Source organism: Leptodactylus fuscus, chromosome 8 (assembly GCF_031893055.1).
Source record: "Leptodactylus fuscus isolate aLepFus1 chromosome 8, aLepFus1.hap2, whole genome shotgun sequence".
Lineage (NCBI taxonomy): Eukaryota > Metazoa > Chordata > Amphibia > Anura > Leptodactylidae > Leptodactylus > Leptodactylus fuscus.
The window spans coordinates 41,270,397-41,296,358 of NC_134272.1; the positions used below are offsets into that span (position 1 = coordinate 41,270,397).

General features: G+C 41.6%; 1 protein-coding gene across 1 annotated transcript in view; it reads right to left on the bottom strand.

The window, feature by feature from the left end:
* STAT1 (signal transducer and activator of transcription 1) overlaps positions 1-25,962 on the bottom strand; it is a 275,050-nt gene that overhangs the window by 214,083 nt on the left and 35,005 nt on the right. Inside the window, exons 5-9 of the mRNA XM_075285132.1 lie at positions 21,198-21,287; positions 14,448-14,526; positions 9,280-9,383; positions 2,922-3,073; positions 745-906 (exon numbers count right to left, since the gene is read on the bottom strand). Of these exons, the coding sequence (XP_075141233.1) occupies positions 745-906; positions 2,922-3,073; positions 9,280-9,383; positions 14,448-14,526; positions 21,198-21,287 (587 nt within the window). The remainder of the gene's footprint in view (positions 1-744; positions 907-2,921; positions 3,074-9,279; positions 9,384-14,447; positions 14,527-21,197; positions 21,288-25,962) is intronic.

Consider the following 25,962-nt stretch of genomic DNA (forward strand, 5'->3'; position numbering starts at 1 on the left):
AAAGTGAGTCTGGGAACTATAGGCTGATAAGATTGACCTTTGTGGTGGGTAAGGTATTTAAAGTGTTTCTAAGAGATGCTATCCTGGAGTATTGCAATCATAATATTCTCATGTTATGAGTTTTAGATTTTGTGAAGGACAAGTTAATCCAGATTTTTATACTGACTGCCAGATTTGGCAATTGGAATAAGTGTCTTGGGGGTTTTGTTTTTTTTGCTTTCCTCTGAATCAACACTGTAGTATTAATGGTTAGATTTGATGGACCTGTGTCTTCATCCAACCTTATCTACTATGTTCTAAATACCTCAACAGATATAGACATGGGCACTGCCATTTTGGGGAGGAACCTGCATTGATCCATTGCCATGACAATGCCCATTGAAGGCTGTGATGAGTATTTTTACAAGCCCGGCGTAACTCCGTGTGCATGCAGCCTAAGAAGCAGGGGCAGGTGGGGAACAGCACCAGATGGAAGAGTGGCAGGAAATCGAAAGTCAAAGAAAGAGTTAATGCCCGCAATCATAGAAAACTCAAATCGTAGGTACCACTGACAGCTCACTGCTGTGTAAAACAGCAGAGACCTGGCGGTTATATCGACCACTCAGCTTTTTAGCGGGCATCATCTAATTAAAACCTCACTTCCACCATACTATAACATCAGATGTCGGAAAGTGGTTAAATATTCTTGTTTGAACAATTCAAATCACATTTATACAAGAACAAAAACAGTAAAAGAAAACATACCTTTGTATCAGTTGCTTAAATAAATTCTGTGTGCGCTCTTGAAAGGTTTGTTTGTTTTTGGTAATTGGATCTTCACCATCACAGGTAAGTTTCTGCTCCAACTCCTCCAATTTCTTCAGTTGTTGACGGACTTGTTGAAGGCTTTTAGCAATAGAAGTGAACCTGCAAGGCCACATAAGGCAATATTATTATTAAAACCTATAATTCTATCTGCAAAAGAAACAAGTAACTAACTTGAAGAAACTTTAATACTGTGTAAATAATTTAGCTTAAAGATACTTAAAGAATTGGAGAACACATTCAGTTTGGCTGACATTAGGCATTCAAATCCAAGGCTAAGATCACTACAACAGGACGAACGGGAATAGGAGAGAATCAATGGTCACACATAGGGTGGTATGACATTTTATTACTGGGTTACCAGACAAGTTCACTTTTCTCCAAGACTGTTAATGCCAAACAGTGGGATGTTTCAAATTGCTTTGGCTGAGCATTAAAAGGAGTACCCAAGCTGCTACAAGTGAAAAAAGTGAACCCCGAGAATTTTTATTAGAATTCTGAATCTTGTAGAAGGGGTTATTTGGGGAATAATAAGGCTTACCAGTGCATTCCCCATATTGACCTTGGATCAACAATTTCCTATATGGAGTGTAGCTACAATGGCCAGAACTCTCTAAGATTTAGAACCTTCCAGATAACTTTTGTTTTTGTTTCTCTGATGTGTGCACAAGGAAATAGTACATGCAAAGGCGTAGGTAGCTGGGAGGAAGCAGAGGGGGAGCTGCTCCGAGTCGGTTTATCTGCACAGGCGGGGTGACGACAATACAACATTGCACCTCCTGCGCTGAGAAACAGATGCTCCCTTTGTCATGGACAGGTTCACTCAGATTCCGGACCACAAAACTCTGTGTGAACCTAGCCTAATAGCTCCAACATCCCAAGCCTGTCATGCTGTCTCCAACTATACTTTGTAGCTAGGATTAAGTGTTATGTCCCAACTACTTTCCCCAGGCAGCATCTCTCTCCCACCTTACCCTCTGATCTGTGCACTATTGCGCTGTTCAACTGCCCTTTCTCCACATTGTGTTGTTGATGGTTCTTTTACTTTTTTATCCTTTTTTTTTCTACAATGTTACAACTTCTGATTAGATATTATTTACTTATATTGTATTTAGTGTAAGCCAATGGCTGGTAAAATATTGGAAGGGATGTATATCACACCCAGATTGTTCAGATGGGTGAGATGATGGAAATCCAGAGAGTTTGTTTCTCAGCAGACAACTGTTTGCTGAGCATTATTTAAGTGCTGTACACTGGGCTGGATTTTAGGGAGTGGCAGGTAGGCTGGTAGTGGGACTTACAATTCCCATCCCCTCCTGTTCCGCACCTTGTAAACACTCCTGGAGAAACCCAGATGACTGGCATTGTCCTCGTTAGCAGGGAAGAAGTAGTCTGCTAGGAGAGCAGATTATGCCAGAGCTTGGCTGTAAAACCACAAAGGGGGTTACGGTATTACTGCTGGAGACGATCTTGACTGTCTGAACTTGTTCTATTCTAGGGCAGAGCAAGAGTGACTGGTGTAACTTTATATAATTTTTCTTTTTCAGTCCATTGTTACATCTGGCTATTTTTAATTCTCTATTCTAGGAGAGGTACGGTAACTAATTTCTGCTTAGTTAGAGCTCAGATAGGCAGGTGTTTATTTTATGGTTTCCTTTGTGCTGCATATATCAATGTGTGTTGTTGGGAGTGAATAAAACTCAACACTTGGACTATTTACCTTGGAGTCTGTGTCAATGCCAACCACCCAGCACACCCAGATCCTGACATTATTTCATTTTGCTTTTTGGACTGATTTTATGGATCCTTTTATGTTTGCTCTTGAGACATCATTCAATAAATATCTTTGTAACCTTTGTTTGCACCCAGGGTTATGAAACCTGAGTGAGGATCAGGAAGTTAGGGGTGGAGTCGGGGTCAGTTTTAGGTGGAGTCAGAAAAAAGCTGGCAACTCCATCTATTTATTATTTTAAATATACAATTTAGGGTAGGTACACTACAGCACAGCACTACAGCAAAGCCCAGGCAGATAAACACCCCAAAAGCCCTTTTCACCTAATTTCCATATGAATGAAAAAAGACATTTTAAAATCGCTACAAGGCCTCAGATTACTTACCAGCACTGGAGTTGATCTAGACAAGCATTAGGAGGGCCTCCAATACACGCTATTTGCTGTCTGCGTTTCCAATCAACCAGTTCGTCATTAATAAGGGAACTCTGGGTATGACCTGTGATATTAAGGAGTTCTCCTATTTTATGAACAATTTCCTAGTGAAAAGGACAGAAAAATGCTATATAGATTTCATCCTGTTAGATTAATATGTACTTCCATCTTGAATATTATTATAATGCTTTCATTCTACTAATCCAGGATTTACAGAAGTTAAGAAGAAAAATGCACACAAACAAAATATTAAAGGAAACCTGTCATGGACTTGATGACTGATGGTTTACTGTCTTAAATAGACCAATGGACATGATGTCATGTCATGTGACAACAGAACTTATGTCATTTCCCGAGAAGAAGAAAACGGCGATGTTTTCAACTCCTGTACAGCCCATGTTTACAAGTCCTGCACAATCCCTTTAAGTTATACTTGCCTACCCAGATCCTGCTTTCAGGAGGTCTGTTCCCTGTCCTCTTAAGTGTCAGGTCAAGCCCAGCCACAAGAAGTGAAATAAGGCTCCTGTGACCACTGCTGCCAATCACTGCCATCTGGGGTCCAATATGGTATAGCTCAGACCTGGGCAAAGTCCAGCCCCCGGGCCACATCCGGTCCTCTGAATGATTCAGTCCGGCCCGCACAGCTTTGACTAGGGAGGCGTGTCTAGGGGGCGTGTCTAGTGGGCGTGTCTTAGTCCCGGCCGAAGATGGAGATGTGGAGCGTGTCATAAAGTACTGAGAGATGCAAGGTGAGCTGCAGGGGGGAGAGAGAGAGTGTGTGTGTGTCTATATATGTGTGTCTGTCTATATATGTGTGTGTGTGTCTATATGTGTGTCTGTCTATATGTGTGTGTCTATATGTGTGTGTGTGTCTATATGTGTGTGTGTGTCTATATGTGTTAGTGTCTATATGTGTGTCTGTCTATATATGTGTGTGTGTCTGTAAGTGTGTGTGTCTATATGTATGTGTGTCTATATGTGTTAGTGTCTATATGTGTGTCTGTCTATATATGTGTGTGTGTCTGTAAGTGTGTGTGTTTATATGTGTGTGTGTGTGTCTATATGTGTGTGTGTCTATATGTGTGTGTGTGTCTATATGTGTGTGTGTGTCTATATGTGTGTATGTTTATATGTGTTAGTGTCTATATGTGTGTCTGTCTATATATGTGTGTGTGTCTGTAAGTGTGTGTGTCTATATGTGTGTGTGTGTGTGTGTGTGTGTTTGTCTATATCTGTCTGTCTGTACGTCTGTGTGTGTCTCAGTAAGGGCTCGTTCACATCTGCGTCGTCGGTCCTTATTGCAGGTTTCCGTTTCCTGCATAAAACAGATGCAGGAGACGGAAGCCTGCAGGAGACTTTCTCACCCATTCATTTGAATGGGTGAGAAAGCTGTCCGGCCGTGCGCGGCAGTGAGCGTTTTGCGCTCTCCGCCGCGAAACCGGGTTTTATAATCCGGACACAGAGTCGGACATGCAGTACTCTGTGTCCGGATAAAAAAATCCGGTTTCGCGGCGGAGAGCCTAAAACGCTCACCGCCGCGCACGGCCGGACCCGATCTATGGTTTCCGTCTTCTGCCATGCAGAAGACGGAAACCATAGTACGGAGACCCCAGACGCAGGTGTGAACCCAGCGTCACCTAGGGGCAGAGATGGAAGGGGAATGTTATACTAGGGCAGAGATGGCAGATGGAGGGGGGACATGAAATGGGGAAAATAAAGGGGGATATGAAACTGAGGGAGAAATGGAGGGGGGGGACATGAAACTGGGGGTAGATGACGAGGGCACTTAGACTGGGGGGACATTAAACCGTGGAGGTAGCTGTAGGGGGACCTGTCTGCCTCTAGTTGCCCCCAGTTTAATGTCACCCTCCAGCTACCCCTACGGTTTAATGTCTGCTTCCCGATTTTAATGTCCCCTCTAGTTGCCCCCAGTTTCATGTCCCGCTCCAGCTGTCAATTTATTGCCCCCCTCCAACTACCCCCACTGTTTAATGTCCCCCTCCAGCTGTCCCAGCTTCATGCCCCCTCTAGTTTCCACCAGTTTATACTGGGGCACCAGGTCAGGGACTTAATACTGTGGGGCAGTTGGAAGGGAACATTATAAGGTGGGGGCATATAATGTACGGGTGACTGTAGGAGGATTATACTGTGTGGGGGCACATGGAAAGATGATTGGGAATGGGCGGGGTCAATGTAAAAGTGGGTGGAGCTAAATTTGCAGTGGCACGGCCCTCTAGCATAGTTTCAATTTCTTATGCGGCCCCATGGGAAAATTAATTGCCCACCCCTGGTATAGCTGTAATCATTAATTTACCCTTTGTCTCAACACGATGGCATTTTTTGATTTTCGTTTTTCGTTTTTGACACCCCTCCTTTTAAACCCCATAACTTTTTTATTTCTCCGCTCCCAGAGCCATATGAGGTCTTAATCTTTACGGGACAAATTTTTCTTCATGATGCCGCCATTAATTATTCTGTATAATGTACTGGGAAGCTGGAAAAAAATTCAGAATGGGGTGAATTTGAAGAAAAAGTGCATTTCTGCGACTTTCTTACGGGCTTCTGTTTTACGGCGTTCACTGTGCAGCCAAAATGACATGTCCCCTGTATTCTGTATTTCGTTATGATTCCGAGGATACCAAATTTATATGGTTTTATTTACATTTTAACCCTTTAAAAAAAATTAAAAAAATTGTGTTAAAAATTTTTTTTCTAAAAGTCGCCATATTCTGACAGCTGTAACTTTTTTATACGTCCGTGTACGGGGATGCATAGGGCGTCTTTGTTTGCAGGGCCGGGTGTACTTTTTAGTTCTACCATTTTCGGGAAATGCTATAGCTTTGATCACTTTTTATTCAAATTTTTATCAGAATCAAAACAGTGAAAAAATGGCACTTTGGCACTTCTGACTATTTTTCCCGCTATGGCGTTTACCGTACAGGAAAAATATTTTTATAGATTTGTAGAGCGGGCGATTTTGGACACAGGGATACCTAACACCTCACAATTTTTTTGCATTTATTAGACCCCTAGGGGTCTTGAACCCGGAGACATTAGCGCCGGTTGTCTACTGCATAAAGCCATAGTTACACACCCGGCATGCGCCGTACTATTACGGCGGATGTCGGGAAAGAGTTAAACTACCAGGTATGATCTAGCCGTATCTGCTGCTATACTGGTTCACATGCACTCCTAATACTCTACCGGCGCGGCACTACGGTCTGTTCGACGAATATACGATGCCAGCGGATTAATGCTTCACGGTCGGACGGCACTTCCAAACTGGTCTCAGACCACCCTTTCCAGCTTAATACGCCGAACAAACTATACCTACAGACAGAAGTGCTTTAGTCATCTTTCATGCTCATATTGTGCGGTCACTTGATCCTTGCTGTGTCAGTTTAGTTTGTGCAGTATTTGCAGTTATTCGCCACTTGTTATTTGAAAAACATTCCAAATTTGGATGTTCAGCAATGGATCACTGGTTGAAGACTGGATCCTTCAGAAAAGCAGTTAATACCACTGACACAGACCCTCCAGTAGAAGCAGCAGCTTCAACATCAAACAGGTATGTTCAAATATTATGTTAAAATGTTGTGATTATTCAGAACCAGATTTGGGTGATACGACTGTTCAATTGCAGTGTTGATGAGATTACTGATGCTGAACAGTGTTGAGCGAGTAGTATTCGATTGAATACCTCGCCAGCATAGGAATGCGTGTAATTGGCCAAACACTAGGGGGTTAAACGCTTCGAATATTCCTGGACACAGTATGGGAAACCAATTGACCGCCCAACCTACCTAAGATCGGATAGCTTTCAATCTAAACACATAAAGAACTCCATTGTCTACAGCCAGGGTATCAGATACCATCGCATATGTTCAGACCCTGCAGATAGAGACAAACACCTTGGGGACCTCAAAAATACATTCAAGAACAATTGAAAACCAAATCACCAGGGCCACGAGAATACCAAGATCAGAGTTATTAAAATACAATACCAAACTGGAAAACAATTGGGTGCCCCTGGTCGCCACATATAACCCACACCTGGAAACGCTGAGAGGAATCACACGCAAAGTACATCCACTACTGCAATAAGACGACCGTCTAAAATCCATATTCCAGACCCCCTCTCCTGTGCTATAGACAGCCACCAAATCTCAGGAATATGGTTATTAGCAGCTCACTGTCACCTACAACTAAGACAGGAACGTGTCCATGCGGACAGAAAAGGTGCAAAACCTGCCCTCACATACTGACCACTGACAAGATAGAAATACCAAATTCCAACAGGGAATATAAAATCCAAGGTATGTTCACCTGTAACATACCTAATGTAGTGTATTTAATAATATGCACCAAGTGTTCCACTGAAAATCTGTATGTTGGAGAGACTGGTCAGAAGCTTAGAATGCGGACGAACTCACATCGCCATACAATTAGAGAACAAAGAATGGACCTTCACGTGTCAAAACATTTCAGCAATAAAGATCATAATATCACCAATTGACATGAAAATTTTGGTTTTAAGAGGGAATTTTAAATCGAGGAAAGAGAGACGGATTTATGAGTACAAGTTTATGACCCTGCTTCAAACATTGCAGAAAGGGATGAATCTGTCACATGGGTTCATGGCATCCTACAGAAATCACTGAACTGAGACAGCCATAAAAGACATTCTCTGAACTGATAAGACAATTGCAAACTAATGAATTGTTTATTTGTATGTACCGATAACCTTCTCCTTCTTCCACTCTCCCTCCTAGAATTCTATTCCTGAGTGTCCTTTTGTACATAAACATGCATCCTTCAGAAATTGTTTTTAGATATACCTGAAGAAGAAGCCGAGAGCTTCGAAACATTGTAATTTGTCATCATTATTAGTTAGCCATTAAAAAGGTACCGAATACTGAAGACTATCAAGTTTTTTGTTTTTTATATTTCCTACCCACTGGCTAACAAGGTACAAAAACAAACATTTTCCTTAATTGATCATAAAAATGCAAAACAAAAAAAAAAACACAATTTTTTTTAGCAAAAATGTTCACTTGCGCAAAATAATTGTTACTTGTTTATGGCTTGTATGGCAGTTTTTTTTTTTGGGGGGGGGGGTTAAGCACACAAGCATACTCTCCTGTCCCCAGTGTCTCCCAGCGTGGTACAGTCCTGCATGTGACTATCAGCAGAACTGCAGGACCGGACCCCGCCTGGTTTTAATTATATGCTAATTAGCCTCTACCGTGCACTCCAGAAATATCTGTGATCACAGTCTGCTATTCTCTATGTGTGTGAGAATAGGAAGATGAGTCATCAGCAGCAGCAGACACTTCTGGAGTTCACAGTGGAGGCTAATTAGCATATATATAAAAATAGGCTCATTCAAAAGCTACTGAGGCAATTAGCATAAAAAAGGTATGTTTGGAATAGCCTTTCTAAAGCTATGCAAGTGTGTGCTTACCGTATATACTTGAGTATAAGCTGAGTTTTTCAGCACAGTTTTTGTGCTGAAAAAGTCCGCCTTGGCTTATACTTGGGTCATTACGGTAATTCAGCAATATCATAGTTACAGACCCGGCATACAGACACCGGGACAGGTGCCGGGCCGCAGCATCGCCACGCTCATAGGAGTGTAGCGATGCTGCTCATTTCAAACTGCAGAAGTACTTACGGTACTTCTGCTAGCAGGCCCGGAATACAGACCCCGCTCCCCCCTACTACATCACTCCATCAGGCCCGCACCCGGCGTGTATCTGCGTTCTGGGCCTGCTAGCAAAAGTACCATCAGCAATATCATAGTTACAGACCCAGCATACAGACACCGGGACAGGTGCCAGGCCGCAGCATCGCCACGCTCACAGGAGTGTAGCGATGCTGCTCATTTCAAACTGCAGAAGTACTTACGGTACTTCTGCTAGCAGGCCCGGAATACAGACCCCGCCCCCCCCTACTCCATCAGGCCTGCACCCGGCGTGTATCTGCGTTCTGGGCCTGCTAGCAGAAGTACCATAAGTACTTCTACAGTTTGAAATTAACAGCATCGCCACGCTCCTGCTATGCTAGGTTCAGGGCAGGAAATCTGGCCACTATAAGAACCAGATTTTCTGACCAGGATAACCATACACTTGTCCATACACATTTATAATTTAACAACTGCTTTTTGTTCAGTCAAGAAGTACTGAAGAAGAAACACCCAGAAACCAGTGTATGGCCAAACCATTTAACAATTTTACACTTGGAAAAATTGTAAACTTAATACCATAGACAATATTTACATTATATCAGATATGTATAAATATGCTCATACCTTTCTTTTAATACCTATGTCAATATACATGTTTCGTAACACCAATCTTTCCTGCTTCAGTTCATTTTGTGCAAGACGTTCACTTTGGGCATTATGTTCATTCTCTGAAAAGAAAATACAAAGTAAACTGAAATGGCAAGAAAGTGTTTTATGGTATGAATTAAGATTAAGGACTCAACAGTTTTTCACAGCTGTGTCCAGGATGTTGTTCTAAAGGATCTGTTTCAAAAAATCTTTTTACACTATACTGCTGTTTTTTAATGAACTGATCCAAGAAGTAATTAAACATGCCATTTGATGGGCTGAATTTAAGAATCCCTCAATAGACTCATGTCTATGAGGAATCCGTGAAATCATATTACACTTGGGTGTACATAAACTCATGAAAAATAGTGGTTACTAATGGACATGTGAGGACCACATAGACTATAATGGAGTCTGCCGGTTGTCTGTTGGTTTCCGATGTTGTTATACTGAAATCGGCGAAATGTCCTCTGTCAGCTACTTTCCTTCAATTTTTAACTCAGGCCACTAAATCTAAAATTAGAATGACAGATGAAAATTCTGTTGGGGGTTTCTTTCCAAATTGCAGACTAGAAAGTCAGTATTACAATAGAAGATAACACCATTGACCTATCACTGCATCCATTTCTGACAATTGGTGATGTCATAGCTTACTGCCTCTATCTCCCTGGACAAAGTATGTCTACTGCTGTATATGGTCAGGACAGAACTTTAAAGGGATCCTATCATTCACACGCAATTGTTTCTAGGTACCACGTCAGAATAGCCTTAAGAAAATGCTTTGTACTCCATAGAAATGCAGAGTGTACTGCGCATACTCGAGTAAGCGGTTGGCCACCAAAAAAAATGGCCACCCGCATGTGAAGTCGACTCTGCCCGAGCCCCGCTTGCAGAGCCACCTTGCACATGCGTTTAATTTTGACCCAGCCGGAAGACGGTGAAGACGACGTTGGTGACGAAGATGGAGGCAGCGCTGGAGAGAGTTCTCTCACAGCATTGAGGACGCCCCCGTGCTGTTTGAGCGCTGGGGCCCGTCCCAGTGCTGCGCGAGAGCTAATTTGCATACCGAGAAAAAAACGGGATTGCAGGCAAACAGCGGAGCGGAGAAGACAACGAACGGTAGGAGAAGAATAGCCTTTCTTAAGGCTATTCCGGCGTGGTACCTAAAAAAATTGAATGCGAATGAAAGGATCCCTTTAAAGCATATCACTAAATGCTGTTAACAAAGGAGAACAGAAGTTCAGGAATGATGGCAACATTACAATTATATACAGAAAATGTAATTAAGAAAAAAAAGAAAATCTACAATTAGAAAATAATTAGGTGCAATGTAACTTTTGCAGAGCCCTGGAAGTGCCAGTAAAGTAGAATTCCCCAAGAAATCACCCACTGTCTAAAATGTGTCCCTCAAAGAATTTATCAAAGGGAAAAGCCAGCTTCCTTTTTTTTGAGTGTTGCATTAATAAGGAATTATAAACATGGTTATGTGTGGAAGATTTTAACCTTTTCTCTACCAACCACTTATTTATATGTCCTCCCTGGGTGCCACTTCTGTAGCTGTGAACGTATCTAATACGTCCTTAATACTAATACCCATATCTCAAGACTGGTAGGGGCTATAAAGACGATTTTTGATTCATTTTAAGGATGAGAATCTCATGATAAGAAGATATCTTCATGATGGTCCTTACAGATCCGGAGAGATTCACTGTTGAAAATGCTATTCGACATTGAGATCCCATTGCAGATCTTAATTCCCGACAGCATTTTTAACAGCAAGTCGCTCTGCATCTGTTTAGTTTATCATGAAGATCTTGATATAATTTCAAATATGAGATTCTCATCTTTAAAATGAATTCAAAACCAACATCGTAGCCTCATCCAGTCCTTAGATATAGGGCTCTAAATTTTTCCTCCTCCTGCCTCAGGTAGTATCTTAAGAAAAGTGGTAGAAAGAGAAGGGGGGAGGAGGAGTTCTGCAGACTGCACAGAGATGATGAACCATCATCACCTGTGCATAACCTGTATGTGTAGCATGGACTTCTGATAATTTAATCTAAGCTGTACTAGAGGGGTGTTCTTATGTAATACCCCTCTGGTCATAAAAAGGAAGTTTATTGGCGCTGAGACCCAGATGTTTACCATTGTCCAGGACACAGCGCCAAAAGAGGTGCAATTACATAACATCTGCACAAGGTCATTAATGAGTATACATTTCACCCAATCCCTGTCCTGCCCATACCTGAGCTTTCTAGAGTAAAATACACCTCTAGCTATATCTGTTACACGCTAAAATAATAGTAATAATGATTATCATTAGATATGAACTTATACATTGCCACAAATTTGGAAAAGGGATACAAAATATTTTCCAGGTAGTCCAAGTATCGAGAGCAGCAGGAAGCCATGAGGGGTATACAGACTGTTCAGGGTGCATATCTATATAGCAATTGCCACAAGTAGGCCACCAATAATTGCACAAAGCATGATTAAAGTATACTTCTGTGATCACTGACTGCAGAATCCAAGCAGAATGCAACAATGAAACTAGAAACAACTGATTTATAAATGCCATCACGGAATGAAACATGTGAGCCATAGTAAAGGTATTTGTCCAAATCAACACTACTTTTACAATGGCTGCACAGCTAAAATTAATTTTTATGGAAACAAATCGAACATATGGAAGGTAACATCTGTTATATTGGATCATAATCACAAAATTGGAGAAGAGGTTTACAACTACTACTCAACCTAGAAAGGAAAGGCAGTCAAGGAGAAAACCAGGTCAACAACCAACACTCTTTTCCAAAGTAAACGTTAAGGGGAAACAACAAAGCGTTTGTTGATTATATAATTCTGGTTCAAGAAGCTTTATCATATTATATGTTTTTGAGGTATTTGTTGTTTAAATAACGGTAATAAACCTTCCCTGCCTTCTCCAGGGAAGGCCCAGCTGTAGGCACAGCCAGCTCCCAGTTTCTGAAGCTGTATGATTTTGTGTAGCTGCTGAAAACTGCAAGGAACATACCGGTACATTCTTGCAGAACAAGAGAGGCACTCTCCAGACGCAATGGGAAGTCCACGAATGGTTAAAGAATTGGCCAAGTGTGGAGGTTTTTTTTTTTTGTTTGTTTTGGGGGGGGGGGGGTTTGGGGGGGGTCAGTTTTTTCCTCCCCAGATTTCAAGAGCCACAACTCCGAGAGATCAGAAGGCTATATACCCATGATAAGCGGGCACTGTAGCTAAGTCTCCAATGTTTAAACTCAGAGGGCCCCATGATAAAAGTGTCGTCATCCTCCATATTCTTATGGCAGATATCAGTAATGGGTTAAAAGGGTTACCCAGATTCCAAAAATTATCAGCAAATACTTTCACAGCAGTGTTTTCACTCACTGTTCCCTTGTGCACTATTTGCTTGGCTTTAAATGTGCTTGCTTTTCCTTATATCACTGCTATTTATATGCAGTGAGTTTGTAGACAAACTACATTTTGCATGATTCATCTGCCTGTTCTCACTCTGTGTGTAACCTTCCCTTCTCCACACTCCCCTACAATGTAATCACAGGTAAAAAAAATCACCTCCACATTCTGAAGCCTGACAATGTGCTGTGCTTGAAATGTTAAAAAAAGAAGGGTAGTAAGCTTGCAAACAGAACGTCACTCTGGGGTTAAAGGGGTTTGCCAGACTTAAAAAAATATATTCACCTGCCCCCGATGCTCCAGGGCCTCCCTGCACGCATTGTTCCTGCAGCTCTGTGGTCTTTCAGTGGAAGACCCTGCTACACGTGACCGCTGAAGTCAGTCAGCTGACATCTGACTTCCCCAGGTCCAGAAGGGACCCAGGACGTCACAGGAGATAGCCAAGGTACAGTACTTCCAGGGGTGCTCAACCATCAATCTACAATAAAAGTCCCCTAGTCTGAACAATGGATCTGAACGGTTGTAATCACACTGATCTCCAAGATATCCTCTATTTTATAGATAGGGAACAACTTTATTCATGGGAAATCTCCTTTAGGCTGGGGCTCTAAGGTCCGGAAACGCAGCGATTTGCCCGTGGCTGAAACGCCACGGGAAAAATCACAGCGTTTTACAGCAACTGCAAAGTGGATGGGACTCATGCGATTCCCATGCCCACTTTGCGTTTAAAATCACAGCGCGGACATGCTGCAATTTACAAAGCCAGTGCGGTTTTAGAAATCGCAGCATGTCAATAATCTATAGAAACGCCGGCAGCTTACCCTTAGATATAATGGTAACAAAAAGGAGGAAAACTCAGTGAACTTTATGTTCAAAGTGCTGCGGGAACAACCTCGATGCATTCTCACCGCAGTTTTTCCCACAGTGCTTTAGCGCTGCGTATCGTCCCATGGGGTCTTAGCCCTAAGCAAAGGCCGCAAGTTGCAGAAACATAGTAGCAAAAAAATACTGCATTTAACAGTACCAGCAAAGTTGGCTAATCTTATCCAATACTGTGAAAAAATTGCATTTTTGAAAAACACAGCATGCCAATTTTACCTGTGGAAACACTCATGTTTTCCCTATAGATTTAATAAGGGAAGAACAAACTCACAGCAAAGAGCAGCAAAATCACAGAAAACACGGGAGAAAAAAAATGTGATGAGTTTCTCCTGCATTTTTTTAGGTGAGTTCCGAAAAGTGGGGCCTTAAGCTTTAAGTTGACTTCTTTAGAAATTTGAGTCCTGAGTGGAGACTATGTGTCTCAAACTGCAAACTGCAGTGAAGACTAGTCACATACAGAGCAGATCATGTGGACTTTTTTGAGGATTATTAGTGTCACTTAGTGTAAACAATGAATGTTAAAATATTGTTCACATTCATTCATCGCTAATAAGAAAAGATAGAATTTAAAAAAATAATAATTCTGACCTAGCTGCATATAGCTTTGAATGCAATTATTTTCATTTGCAAATAGTCACTGAATGAAATTGCTGACAAATTAACCCCCTAGTGTGATCAAACACTTTCAGTAGTGACATTTAGTGTATAGTTATCCTATGTAAATGAAATAAAATAGATCAGTAGATGAGTATATATCAATATTAGTGCAAGTATCCCCAGCTTACACAAGTCCACTGCAATTACATCTTTCTAATGCACAAAATTTTCTAAATTCTTACCTCTGCTTTGTACAGTTTTACATTTAAAATCATATTCATCCTGCAAGTCTTCTAAGTTCTTCACATCTTGTTCTACCTCCTACGGAGAAAAAAAAGCAATTTTTTTAAATGGACTGTATTTTTCTAATAGAAAATAAGATGTTGACATTAATACTGCTAATCATTTTCTAACGATCAAGAGATAATAACAAATAAGGGCTGCCATAAGGCTGGGTTCACACCTGCGTTTGGCTCACTGTGCAAAATTATTTTTGAAACCATCTCAAAATCCTTAATAGCTGAATTTAAACGGTTTTAAAAACCCATTGCGTTTGGAGCATTTCTATCTGATATCCACTTTTTTGGGCGGAGAACAAAGTCGAACTTGCAGGACTTTTCTCTGTCCAAAAAAAATTAGGATTCCAGAATGACAGTAAACAATCTGGAGGGTTTTTTGTTTGTTTGTTGTTTTTTCAATTAACACTGAGGTCTATGGAAAGCAGGTTACAAATAATACAAAAAATCAGATTGTGTCCGTTTTACAATCTGTTTTTCCCTCTGCGTATGCTCAGAATGAGAAAAACTGTAATTTTTTTTCACTAAACTGTCTACAAAGACGGATTCAGGTATCTGCTATGTAAGTGTTTGGAATCCTTTTTGTACCCAACGTTTGCAAGCAGATGGATAACAGGCACAATGGTAAACCTAGTGTAAGTCTAAAAAAAAGGATTCAATGCAGAATTTAAAACACTGCTTGGAAACAAAATGACATTAGATTTGAATGAACTCCTTGAATACACTGTAATTTTCCATATTTCTCTCCCCGCCATCCAAGGCAGACAACATTTTATTTTTTAATCAACAAAATCTTTTGAGGGCTTGATTTTTATGGGAAAAGTTGTATTTTCTAATAACACAATTTAATTTTCTATATAATGTATTGTAAAATATTTACAATTCTGTCATGGTGTCAAACTTGACACTGACATCCAAAATTCATCTAAATCTGCGCTCTAATGGTCAAATGTCCTCTTCCTTTCTGCACCCCGCTGTGTGTTGAAACAGCAGCTAGTATTTCAGTTTAGGAGCACAGACATTTCATATCAGCGACTCTTGTCCGGGAAAAAAAGTCAGTGTGTTGGCCATATTTACCAAACTGAACTCAGCTATATGAATTAAACTCAATGCTCAGGATGAGACATGATGCGGTGAGCTCCCAAACTGTCCAAACTGTGGAACCACTACTGTACTGAACAACTTTATGTCAGTTTGGTACAGTAGTGTTTTGGGAAATATGGTCCGTACATGGACCATTTTTCCAAGATGTGATCACATTTTCTAAAATACAACCCTCAAGGACATAGTGATTATTTTTACACCCCCACCCAATGTGTGTTGCAATTATTAATTTTCAATTATCAATTATTAAGTATTCTTTTGCTTCTTACACAAGATGTATTTCCCAGTATAACATTAGAACCATATGTAGGGCATTTCTAAGATTACTGAACAGCATAATAGAGAGCTAACATTTCTCATTGGCACAAACTGGGCATGACATACCGAGCGCTGAAGTGGAATATTTCTGGAAAAAATACATTTTAATTCTCCACCATCCTCTGCACAATACATATTAGGTTGGGGCCCCACGTGTAGGAAATGCCGCAATTTGCCCACGGCAGAAACGCTGCGAAAAAAATCACGGATTTATACAGTAACAGCAAAATGGATGGGATTCCCATACCCACTTTGCATTAGAATCTGCAGTGTGAACACGCTGCGATTTACAAAACCGGCGCGGTTTTAGAAATCGCAGCATATCAATCATATCTACAGAAACGTTGGCGGTTTTCTTGTAGAAATAATGGTAACAGAAAATCCGCGGAGGACCTACTGCAGTACTTTAGCGGAGCGTGTCCGGCCCGCGGGGCCTTAGCCTAAGACATTTTCTCTGGAGTGAATAATTTTACCTTTTTTGAGAGGTGTAATGTTCAAAATGAGATACGTTTTTGTGGTTTTGTGGGTTTCCACTGTACTGATAATTTATTAGCTTTGAAAATTAGACACCTGAAAAATCCAGCAATATCTGTATTCTAAATTTACTATTTATGGTTATAGTTTATAAAATGGGGATGTTTATTGGGGTTTTTCACATTTCCAGCACATCAGGAACTCAGCAAATATGCCGCATTTGAAAGCGATTCCAGCAGAATCTGTTCTACAAAAGCCCAAAGCTACGGTAAGTAGTAGTAAATTAATCAGAACAATAACACAGGTCTGCCAAAAAAATATTTTCAAGATCTGTTTTGGTTTTTCCACGTAATCTTATTTTTTTTGTGTGCTGAATCCGAAAATGACTTCTATATTGTTATAGGACATTGCGTTTCCTTACAATTTAGGTAACTTAAATAATTCAATGCTTGTCTTAATACATCCCAGAATTTTATTAGCCTTTTTTGCAGCAGCACCGCACTGTTGGCTCATGTAGATCACAAATTCAACATGAGCCAACAGTGAGGTGCTGCTGCAAAAAAGGCTAATAAAATTCTGGGATGTATTAAGACAAGCATTGAATCTAGATCAAGAGAGGTCATTATTCCGCTGTACTCTTCCCTGGTCAGACCACACCTGGAATACTGTGTACAGTTCTGGGCGCCTCAATTCAAGAAAGACATCGATATATTGGAGCAAGTCCAGAGAAGAGCAACCAAAATGGTGGAAGGTCTGCAAACCATGTCCTATGAGGAGCGGCTAAAAGAACTGGGATTGTTTAGTTTGCAAAAGAGAAGGCTGAGGGGAGATTTAATAGCAGTCTACAAATATCTGAAAGGTAGTCACAGTGCAGAGGGATCTACCCTATTCTCATTAGCACAAGGAAGTACAAGAAGCAATGGGATGAAACTAAAGGGAAAGAGATACAGATTAGACATTAGGAAAAACTTTCTGACAGTGAAGGTAGTGAGAGAGTGGAATAGGCTGCCACGGGCGTTCCTCCCCGCTCCACAGTACAGCGCGATAGGCGCCGCGAGGCAGAAGGACGTCTCTGGCTAATGGTCAGAAACGCCCTTCTGACCATAGAAGAGCTACGATACCGGGCCGTAAGCTCTTCATACCGGGCACAGATCGGGAAAGCCGACAGTGCGCTGAATTCAGTGCACTGTCAGCTTTCTGGCAGTATATAACACTGCCTGTGCCCTGATATGGTGAAAGGTCCTATTTAATGTTCATTACTTACATCGCACAGGATCTGTTTTATAGTGACCGTGAAATGTTATTACAGTCTGTACTAATATCCTGTCTGCTATAAAACAGATACTGTGCAATATAAATAGTGAGGGGACACCACACAGTACAATCTGCCCCGTAGTGGCCCCACACACAGTACAATCTGCCCCGCAGTGGCCCCCATACAGGATTATACATGTATACTCCACAGTAGTCCCCCTCCCCACACAGCATGAAATGGTCCACAGTAGCCCCCTACCCACACAGCATGAAATGGTCCACAGTTGCCCCCTACCCACACACCATGAAATTGTCCACCGTAGCCCCCTCCCACACAGCATGAAATGACCCACATTAGCCCCCCTCTCCAGACAATACACACACTAAAAATACATTTACCTGAAGAGCTGCCTGGCATCCTCTCGTCCGGGCGTCGGTGCAGAGGTCACACTCTGTAGTCAGTGTAGGCCGCGCGGTACGCACAGCCTGCACTGACAGCTTTCAGCATAGGTTCGCCATCACTGCCGTAGGCACACCTCGACGTAACTGTACATACTGGAGAGAGCTTCATTAGCGCACCAGGACGCACAGTCAGATCCCAGATCCAGGGGCTTCTTGCTAGCAGGGAGTATGGCTGAGGATTGGGAGCTCAGCTGATGCCAGCAGTTGAGATTCCCATGTGTCCCACAAGAGCCTCCCCTCTCCAGAGATCGCTAGTACTGATCCAGGGGCAATGTTATAAGTCACAGTGTCCCGAAACAGGGAGATCGGAGTACCAGCTATATGAAAGAGTTGATACTCCGATCTGACCAGCCAGGGACCTGTCACAGCCTCCACTTGCCAGTGATCACGCACAGCCACACAGCAGGGGAGAAGAGAGGTGAGTATTAGGGGCTTTTTTATGATTATCTCAGGATCCATTAGAGTTATTAAGAAGATCTGGGATTCATTTTTAATATGATATTCAGATAACCTTAGAGAACCGGAGCAATTCGCTGTTGAAAACGCTATTGGGCATTGAGATTCTAATGCAGATCTCAATTCCCGACAGAGTTTTTAAGAGCAAATAGCTCTGAATCCATAAGGGCTATGATGATAGTCTTGGTATCATTTTACAGATGAGATTCATCTTTACAATGAATTCAAGGCCATCTTAATAGCCCTAATGGAGCCTGAGATATGGGGTTCTAAGGCGTGCCCTACCTCCTGCCTTAGGCAACATCTTAGAGCTGAGGAAGGGGGGGAGGGAGAGAGGAGCTCATCATTGATGGAACTCAGCATTGTCTGAGCATAAGCTGTATTTGCCCTCTGACTGTCACATAGAGGTATAATGTAATACCACAATGAGCCTAATTAGACGGGTATTCATATGCATTACCCCTCTGAACACAACCAGGAAATTTATTGGCACTGTGACCCAGACATTTACTATCATCCAGGCCGCAGCACCAAAAGAGTTGCACCAAACACACAACACATACACAAAGTCATCAACAAAATTTACATTTTTTCACGGTCCTGTTCTGCCAATACCTTATCTTTATAGAGTAAAATAAACAACCACCTATCTAGCGATATTCCTTACAGGTTAAAATAGTAGCAATAACAATTATCACTAGAGATGAACATATCAAACGTTTAAAGTTCAGTCAGCCAAAGAACGCATTTTCACCCATTTATTGTGACAATATAAAATCCCAGTTATTCAGTTATTAGCAGCTTTCAAAGGGGTAAAATAGTTTGTGGGGGCTTTTTTGTTTGATTTTTTTCTTCTTTTTTTAAGAACCCACTGTACAAACAAAACACCTAGACTTCCAGTAGTTTGGGGATAAAACAACATTTTAACAGAAAAAAATGTCATATTCTATTTTCACTGTCCAATTCTGTGAAACATCTGTAGGGTCAAAATACTCACTATACCCCTTGATAAATTTCTTGAGGGGTATAGTTTTCAAAATAGGGTAGCAATTCAGGGATTTCCACTGTTATGGCATCTCAGGGGCTCTGCAAATGCAACATGGTGCCTGAAACTGATCACAGCAAAATCTGCCCTTCAGAAGACAAATAGCGCTTCCTCTGTTCCAAGCTCTGCCATGTACCCATACACCAGTTTACGACAACATAAGGGGTACTGCTATGTTTAGGAGAAATTAATGTCCCAATGGAAGTAAATACAGTGAAACATCTGTAGGGTGAAAGTGCTCATTATACCCCTTTATAAATTCCTTGAGGGGTGTATTTTCTTAAATGGGATAATTTAATGGGGGTTTTATTGTTCTGACCCATTATGTGCTTTGCAAATGTAATATGACACCTGAACACACCTCAAGTAAAATCTACCCTCACAAAGCTCAATGTCCCTTCCCTTTCTGCATCCTGTCGCGTGCCCAAGGAGCAGGTTACATCAACATATGTTGTATTTTTGTGCTTGAGAGAAATTGTACAACAAATTAGGCATGCATTTTCTCCTTTAACTCTTTGTGAATATCCAAATTTTAGGGTTACATAAATATATGGCAGTATTGCAAAAAAATTGAAATGTATATTTTTCACTTTTATTTTGTTTTAATTCCTGTGAAGCGCTTAAAGGGTTAACAAACTTCTCAAATGCTGTCTTGAATTATTTTGGTGGTACAGTTTTGAAAACGGGGTGACTTATGGTGATTTTCTAATACAAAGACCATTCAAAGCCCCTTTGGAACTGAACTAGTACCTAAAAAAATTTGTTTTATACATTCTCTTGAAAATTCCTGTTAGACTGTAAGCCTTTTAATGCCCAAAAATATTAACTAAACGTTTAAAAATTTGATGTCAACATAAAGCAGAGATATGGTAAATTGTGATTATTAACTAATCTGAGTGGTATGACTCTCTATTGCAAAGAACAAAGTAATCAGCGGCACTACTGCGGCAACGCTTGTATTCACAATCTTGTGTCAGTATTGGCAAAAATTCCCGGCTGTAAAGAGGATGAAATAAAAACGAATGTTTTATGTATCCCGTGGCGGGTGAGTGCCCTGTTTTCTACATTTCACATCGGTATGACTCTCTATATTTTCACCAAATTTTCTATTTTTTCATAAATAACTACGTCTATGTAGACCACCAGGCTACTTTTTTCCGTGAGCAGCAACATGCCAAAAAAAGAATCGACATGCCCTTTCTTCAGGCGGACTCCGCGACAGCACCCTCTGGACTAGGCCCATTTATTTGGACCTAATCCGGAGCAGAGAGCCGCGACGGGATGCCATGCACTGCACCGGCATCCCATCGTGGCAGCCGCGACGGAATATGCACACACGTAATTGCGTGTCAACTAGCCCTAGTCAGGACTGCAATAAAGTAGACTGAGATGAGGAAATAGCAGACCAGCTGAATTTATTGATAGTCTCCGGAGAATTGATTTGTTGTAGCAGTAAGGACTGCTGGACTTCTTTGATTTGAATTCACCAAGCGCCATGTCACAATCTCATAGCAAGATAGTATTACCAACAATAGCAGTCAAACTGTACAGAATTAAAAATTTTGAAGTTAAGAAAAACTTACGACAGCTCGGTTCTTAACATCAGTCACTTTCTTATCCAATTCCCTGTGCTTGTCAACGATAACAGTAGATTGCATGCTGCCCACCTGACTCTGAAAAGACAAGATAAGTTAGGTTAGCTACTGACAAAAGTCACACATTTTTTTCATTAGTCTACACTACAAATATATCAAACTGTCTTGACATATACACTGCTTACCAATGAAATTCCAACACCAAGATGGACCAGCCATAAGGTTGTGTAAATCAGGTGTCACTAGGCTTTGAAAATAATCACATTCTCAAGCACCTAGACTAAATCTGTAGCATGTGGGAAGAGGATAAAAGCCAAATTGAATGTACAGATTTTTAACCAACCTCATAAATCAGAACAAGCTCCTCCTGTTTGTCAATGTGCCAATTATTGTCACTTGAGGAAAATTGAAAGGAACACAATCTGAAACACTCAAAGATCATGGTTTATCACTCTGGTAGATCACTCTAAGCAGTGCTGACATTTTAGCATAGGCATTGATGAGTGCCCGCTGGTTGGAAGAATAATGCTGAAATCACAGCAAGAGGTGCCCTAAGGTAAACTACTGCTTGGACAGATCATCTGATTGGAAGAATGGGGTGTAGTCAGCCATTCTTTACAGCAACTTAAATTAGACATCACATGGCTAGGGTGGCACACAAATCATCAGAAGGCATTTGCACAACACTGAGCTACAGGAGTTTCACTGACCTCACATCACCACTCTCAAAGGTTATCATGGTGCACAACAAGAGACAGTGGAGGTCAATCTTTTTCAGTTATGAGTCCTGCATTAGTTTTGGATGCAATGCTAGCTGGAGATTGGTGTAGAGGTTATGTGGGCAACACCGTAAATAGGCCATCCTGAAGGGATATCAAAGCATTCTTGTTTTCAGGATTATGGTTTAGGAGACATAATATACAGTAGCCAGACCTTAATGTATTTATGCAGCTGGATGTGCAGTGAGTAATTTTATACCTTTTTTGAAAACAAATTTTATTCACAAGTGTGTAATTTTTTGCAATAGCCTCTATATTTCAAATAGCACTTGGCAGCTCTAAGAGGCTCAAGTGCACTTGAGACTCATCTGCACATTTTTGAAAACAGTGCTTTCAAAGCACTCTGCACTCTACTGAAACGGCTCTCACAAAAGTCTCCAATGATCTCCTAATGGCTAAATCCAATGGTGACTTTTCTCTTCTTATTCTTCTGGACCTCTCTGCAGCTTTTGACACTGTTGACCATCAACTCCTCCTCACTATGCTCCGCTCAGTCGGCCTCACCGACACTGCGCTCTCCTGGTTCTCCTCTTATCTCTCAGACTGCACTTTCAGTGTATCATTAGCGGGCTCTGTTTCTTCCCCTCTTTCCATTGCTGTTGGGGTTCCTCAGGGCTCGGTCCTAGGCCCGCTGCTCTTTTCTCTCTACACAGCCCCCATTGGACAAACCATCGCCAGATTTGGCTTCAGGTACCATCTCTATGCTGATGACACCCAATTATACACATCTTCCTGTGACATCACCCCTGTACTCATACAGAACACCAGTGACTGTCTCTCTGCTGTCTCTAATATCATGTCCTCACTCTATCTGAAACTAAATCTCTCCACAACTGAACTACTACTGTTTCCACCAACAGATCTGTCCCTGATATATCCATTGTAGTCTCAGGCCTTACTATAACTCCTAGGCAGCAGGCCCGCTGCCTCGGGGTTATGTTTGAGGCAGACCTTTCCTTCACCCCTCATGTTGAATCACTCGCACGTTCATGTCATCTTCACCTCAAAAATATCTCCAGAATACGCCCTTTCCTTACCAGAGATACACTAAAGACACTTATTGTCTCTCTGATTCATTCTCGCCTTGACTACTGTAACTCCTTACTAATCGGTCTTCCCCTCACTAAACTCTCCTGTCTACAATCTATTCTGAATGCAGCGGCCAGGCTCATCTATCAGTCTAGACGCTACAGCGATGCCTCTGGTCTGTGCCAGTCACTACATTGGCTGCCTATTCATTATAGAATAAAATATAAAGTTATCACTCTCACACACAAGGCTCTCCATAATGCCGCACCTCATACCACCACATACATTTCTTCCTCATCTCTGTCTACCGCCCAACCCGTGTTCTCCGTTCACTCAATGACCTAACACTTACATCCTCTATTATCAGAACCTCCACGCTCGTATACAAGACTTCTCCCGAGCTGCACCACTTCTCTGGAATACTCTACCCCCGACAATCAGATTAACTCCCAATTTCTACAGTTTCAAACGCAAACTAAAGACACATCTTTTCAGAGAAGCCTATCACAATTTCTAACGTAAACCCTTCCATACTATAATTAGAATCCCCAAAATGTAACCCTCCTCTGTCCCCACTCCCACATTTCCCCACATGATATGATGTCATCTCATGCTAACTTTATAGGTCCAAGCTCCATCCACATGTTAAAGGACACGACTGTTGATGGCTCATAAAGTTTTATGTTTGTGTAATGACAGTAACATCTATTACAAAAGTGTCTGACCTCTGCATAAGCAATGCCACCCCTGCTACCTTTTGTATCACCCCCTCTACCTCATAGATTGTAAGCTCTTGCGAGCAGAGCCCTCAGTCCCATTGTGTGAAATTACTTTCTTTGTAATGTATCTTTCTGTCTGTATTTGAATCCTACAAATTGTACAGCGCTGCAGAATATGTTGGCGCTATATAAATAAAATGTATTATTATTTATTATATAATTAAATCATGTATTGATTGGACAATCTAAAGATTTGATGGTGCTTGGCAAACGGTCTCCTAGAATGTACCGTATCTAATTTTTTAGTTACAGAATCCATTTAAATACTCCACATGAGCAAAGAAGTGGCTGGAAATTGGCAAAAAAAAAAAATGTTTTACGTAGGCTTTTAAAGAGCCAGCACTCTAGTGTCAGGACTTGTGAGAGTAATTTGGCAAGGCTGGCAAATAAAGTCAGGTGGTATGGTGCTGCATATAGTTAAATCCCAAAACCAAAAATTAAAATAAATTAAAAAGAATAAATAATTCGATATATGACATCTGAGCATTTATGCTCTTCTTTCAGTCTTTTATAATAATCACAGAGCATAAAAACATAGACTAGAAAAGCAGTGTATTCCTCTTATTGCTGCCATGTTTTCTTTCCCCTCTCTCCGCTTGAATGCTAGTACATATGAGACAGGAAGCTTAGCAGAAGGAGGCTGGGATAAGGCTGTAGATTATTGTCAAAAATAACACTTTTTCTCACGGCACCCACACCAAATAATTTTCATGAAATTACAAAAAAAAAATATAGTTTTGATGTGATTTTTAGTGCAGTATTTGAATTTACATCTGGAACATAAATTTACTACACTTGCAAATGTAGAAAATCTTACCAAAAGCCACATCACCTGCATCACAATTGCACAGCCTGAAAACCAGAGGTGCTCAATACGTCGATCGCGATCTACCGGTCGATCGCAATGGACGTATGGGTCGATCGCGGGATGCAGCCAGGGATCCCCGATGTCTGCTTGTTCACAGTGCAGGCTGAGAGTCGACTCTCAGCCTGCGCTGTGAACAAGCACTCCGGACACTTGCAGGCCGCTCTTAGGGATGGAGGGGGTGGGGGTGCTGCTTGTTCACAGCGCAGGCTGAGAGTCATCAACGGACACTGGCAGGAGGGGCTACCGCAGCCCCAGCCTGCCAGTGTCCAGAGATAACTCTCGGCCTGCGCTGTGAATAAGCAGACAGCGGGGATCCCTGAGGAGCCATAGAACGCCGCTGTCTCCTGCTCTCACGATCCGCCCGGTCCCGCCCACAGACACGCCCTGCCCCAGTCCCGCCCCAGCCCCGCCCACAAGAAGTGGGTAGTAGATCTTTCGACTTGGTAATGTTATAAAGTAGCTCACATGCTGACAAAGTGTGAGCACCCCTGCTCAAAACTATATCTTTGTCCCTTACGGTTGGTTCACATCTGCGTTTGTATTCTGTCCGGTTAGAGTCTGCATGGAGACCCCCTGGACGAAATACAAATGCAATTGCAAGAGCTGTGCTTTAAAAGCACACTGACCCCATTATAGTCTATGTGGTCCATGTGCTTTTACAGCACAGCACTTGCAATTGTGTTTGTATTCCTTTCGGGGAGTCTCCATGCGCACTCTAACTGGACAGAATACAAACACAGATGTGAACCAACCCTTAGTGGCCCCCACATAGTATCATGATCGCCAGTGGCCCAGCACACAAAATAAGGTTTCCCAATGACCCAACACCTATTACACCAAATGGCCTCTGCACTGCAGTTGCACCACATTAAAAAAGAAAATAAATAAAATAAAAACTTTATCCATCCTCAGTCCCTGGAGCTCTGGTGCTCTCCTGCTCTAGACTAAGGATCAATGCACTTGGAGTAGTGACACTACAGCCATATCCAATACCCCACTGGCGTGACTGTAACACTAAATAAAACCAAGTATGGTTCTGCTGTTACCACACGAACAATAAATAAATGCGGCTATAATGAATTGGAATTTCACTTTATAGGTAATGAATTCACCAGTGTCTTAAGAATAGATGAGGTTGTAGTTGAATCACACACAGCCGCACAGTTTATTGAACAAAGTTCTGCAGCACTCAGTTCTGGGACCACAGGAGCCTTCCTTTAAAAGTGAAACACTAATGAATTCCAGGATATTTCTCAATAATGACTGTGAAGTTTTGACGCTAACTAGGCCAGTAATGA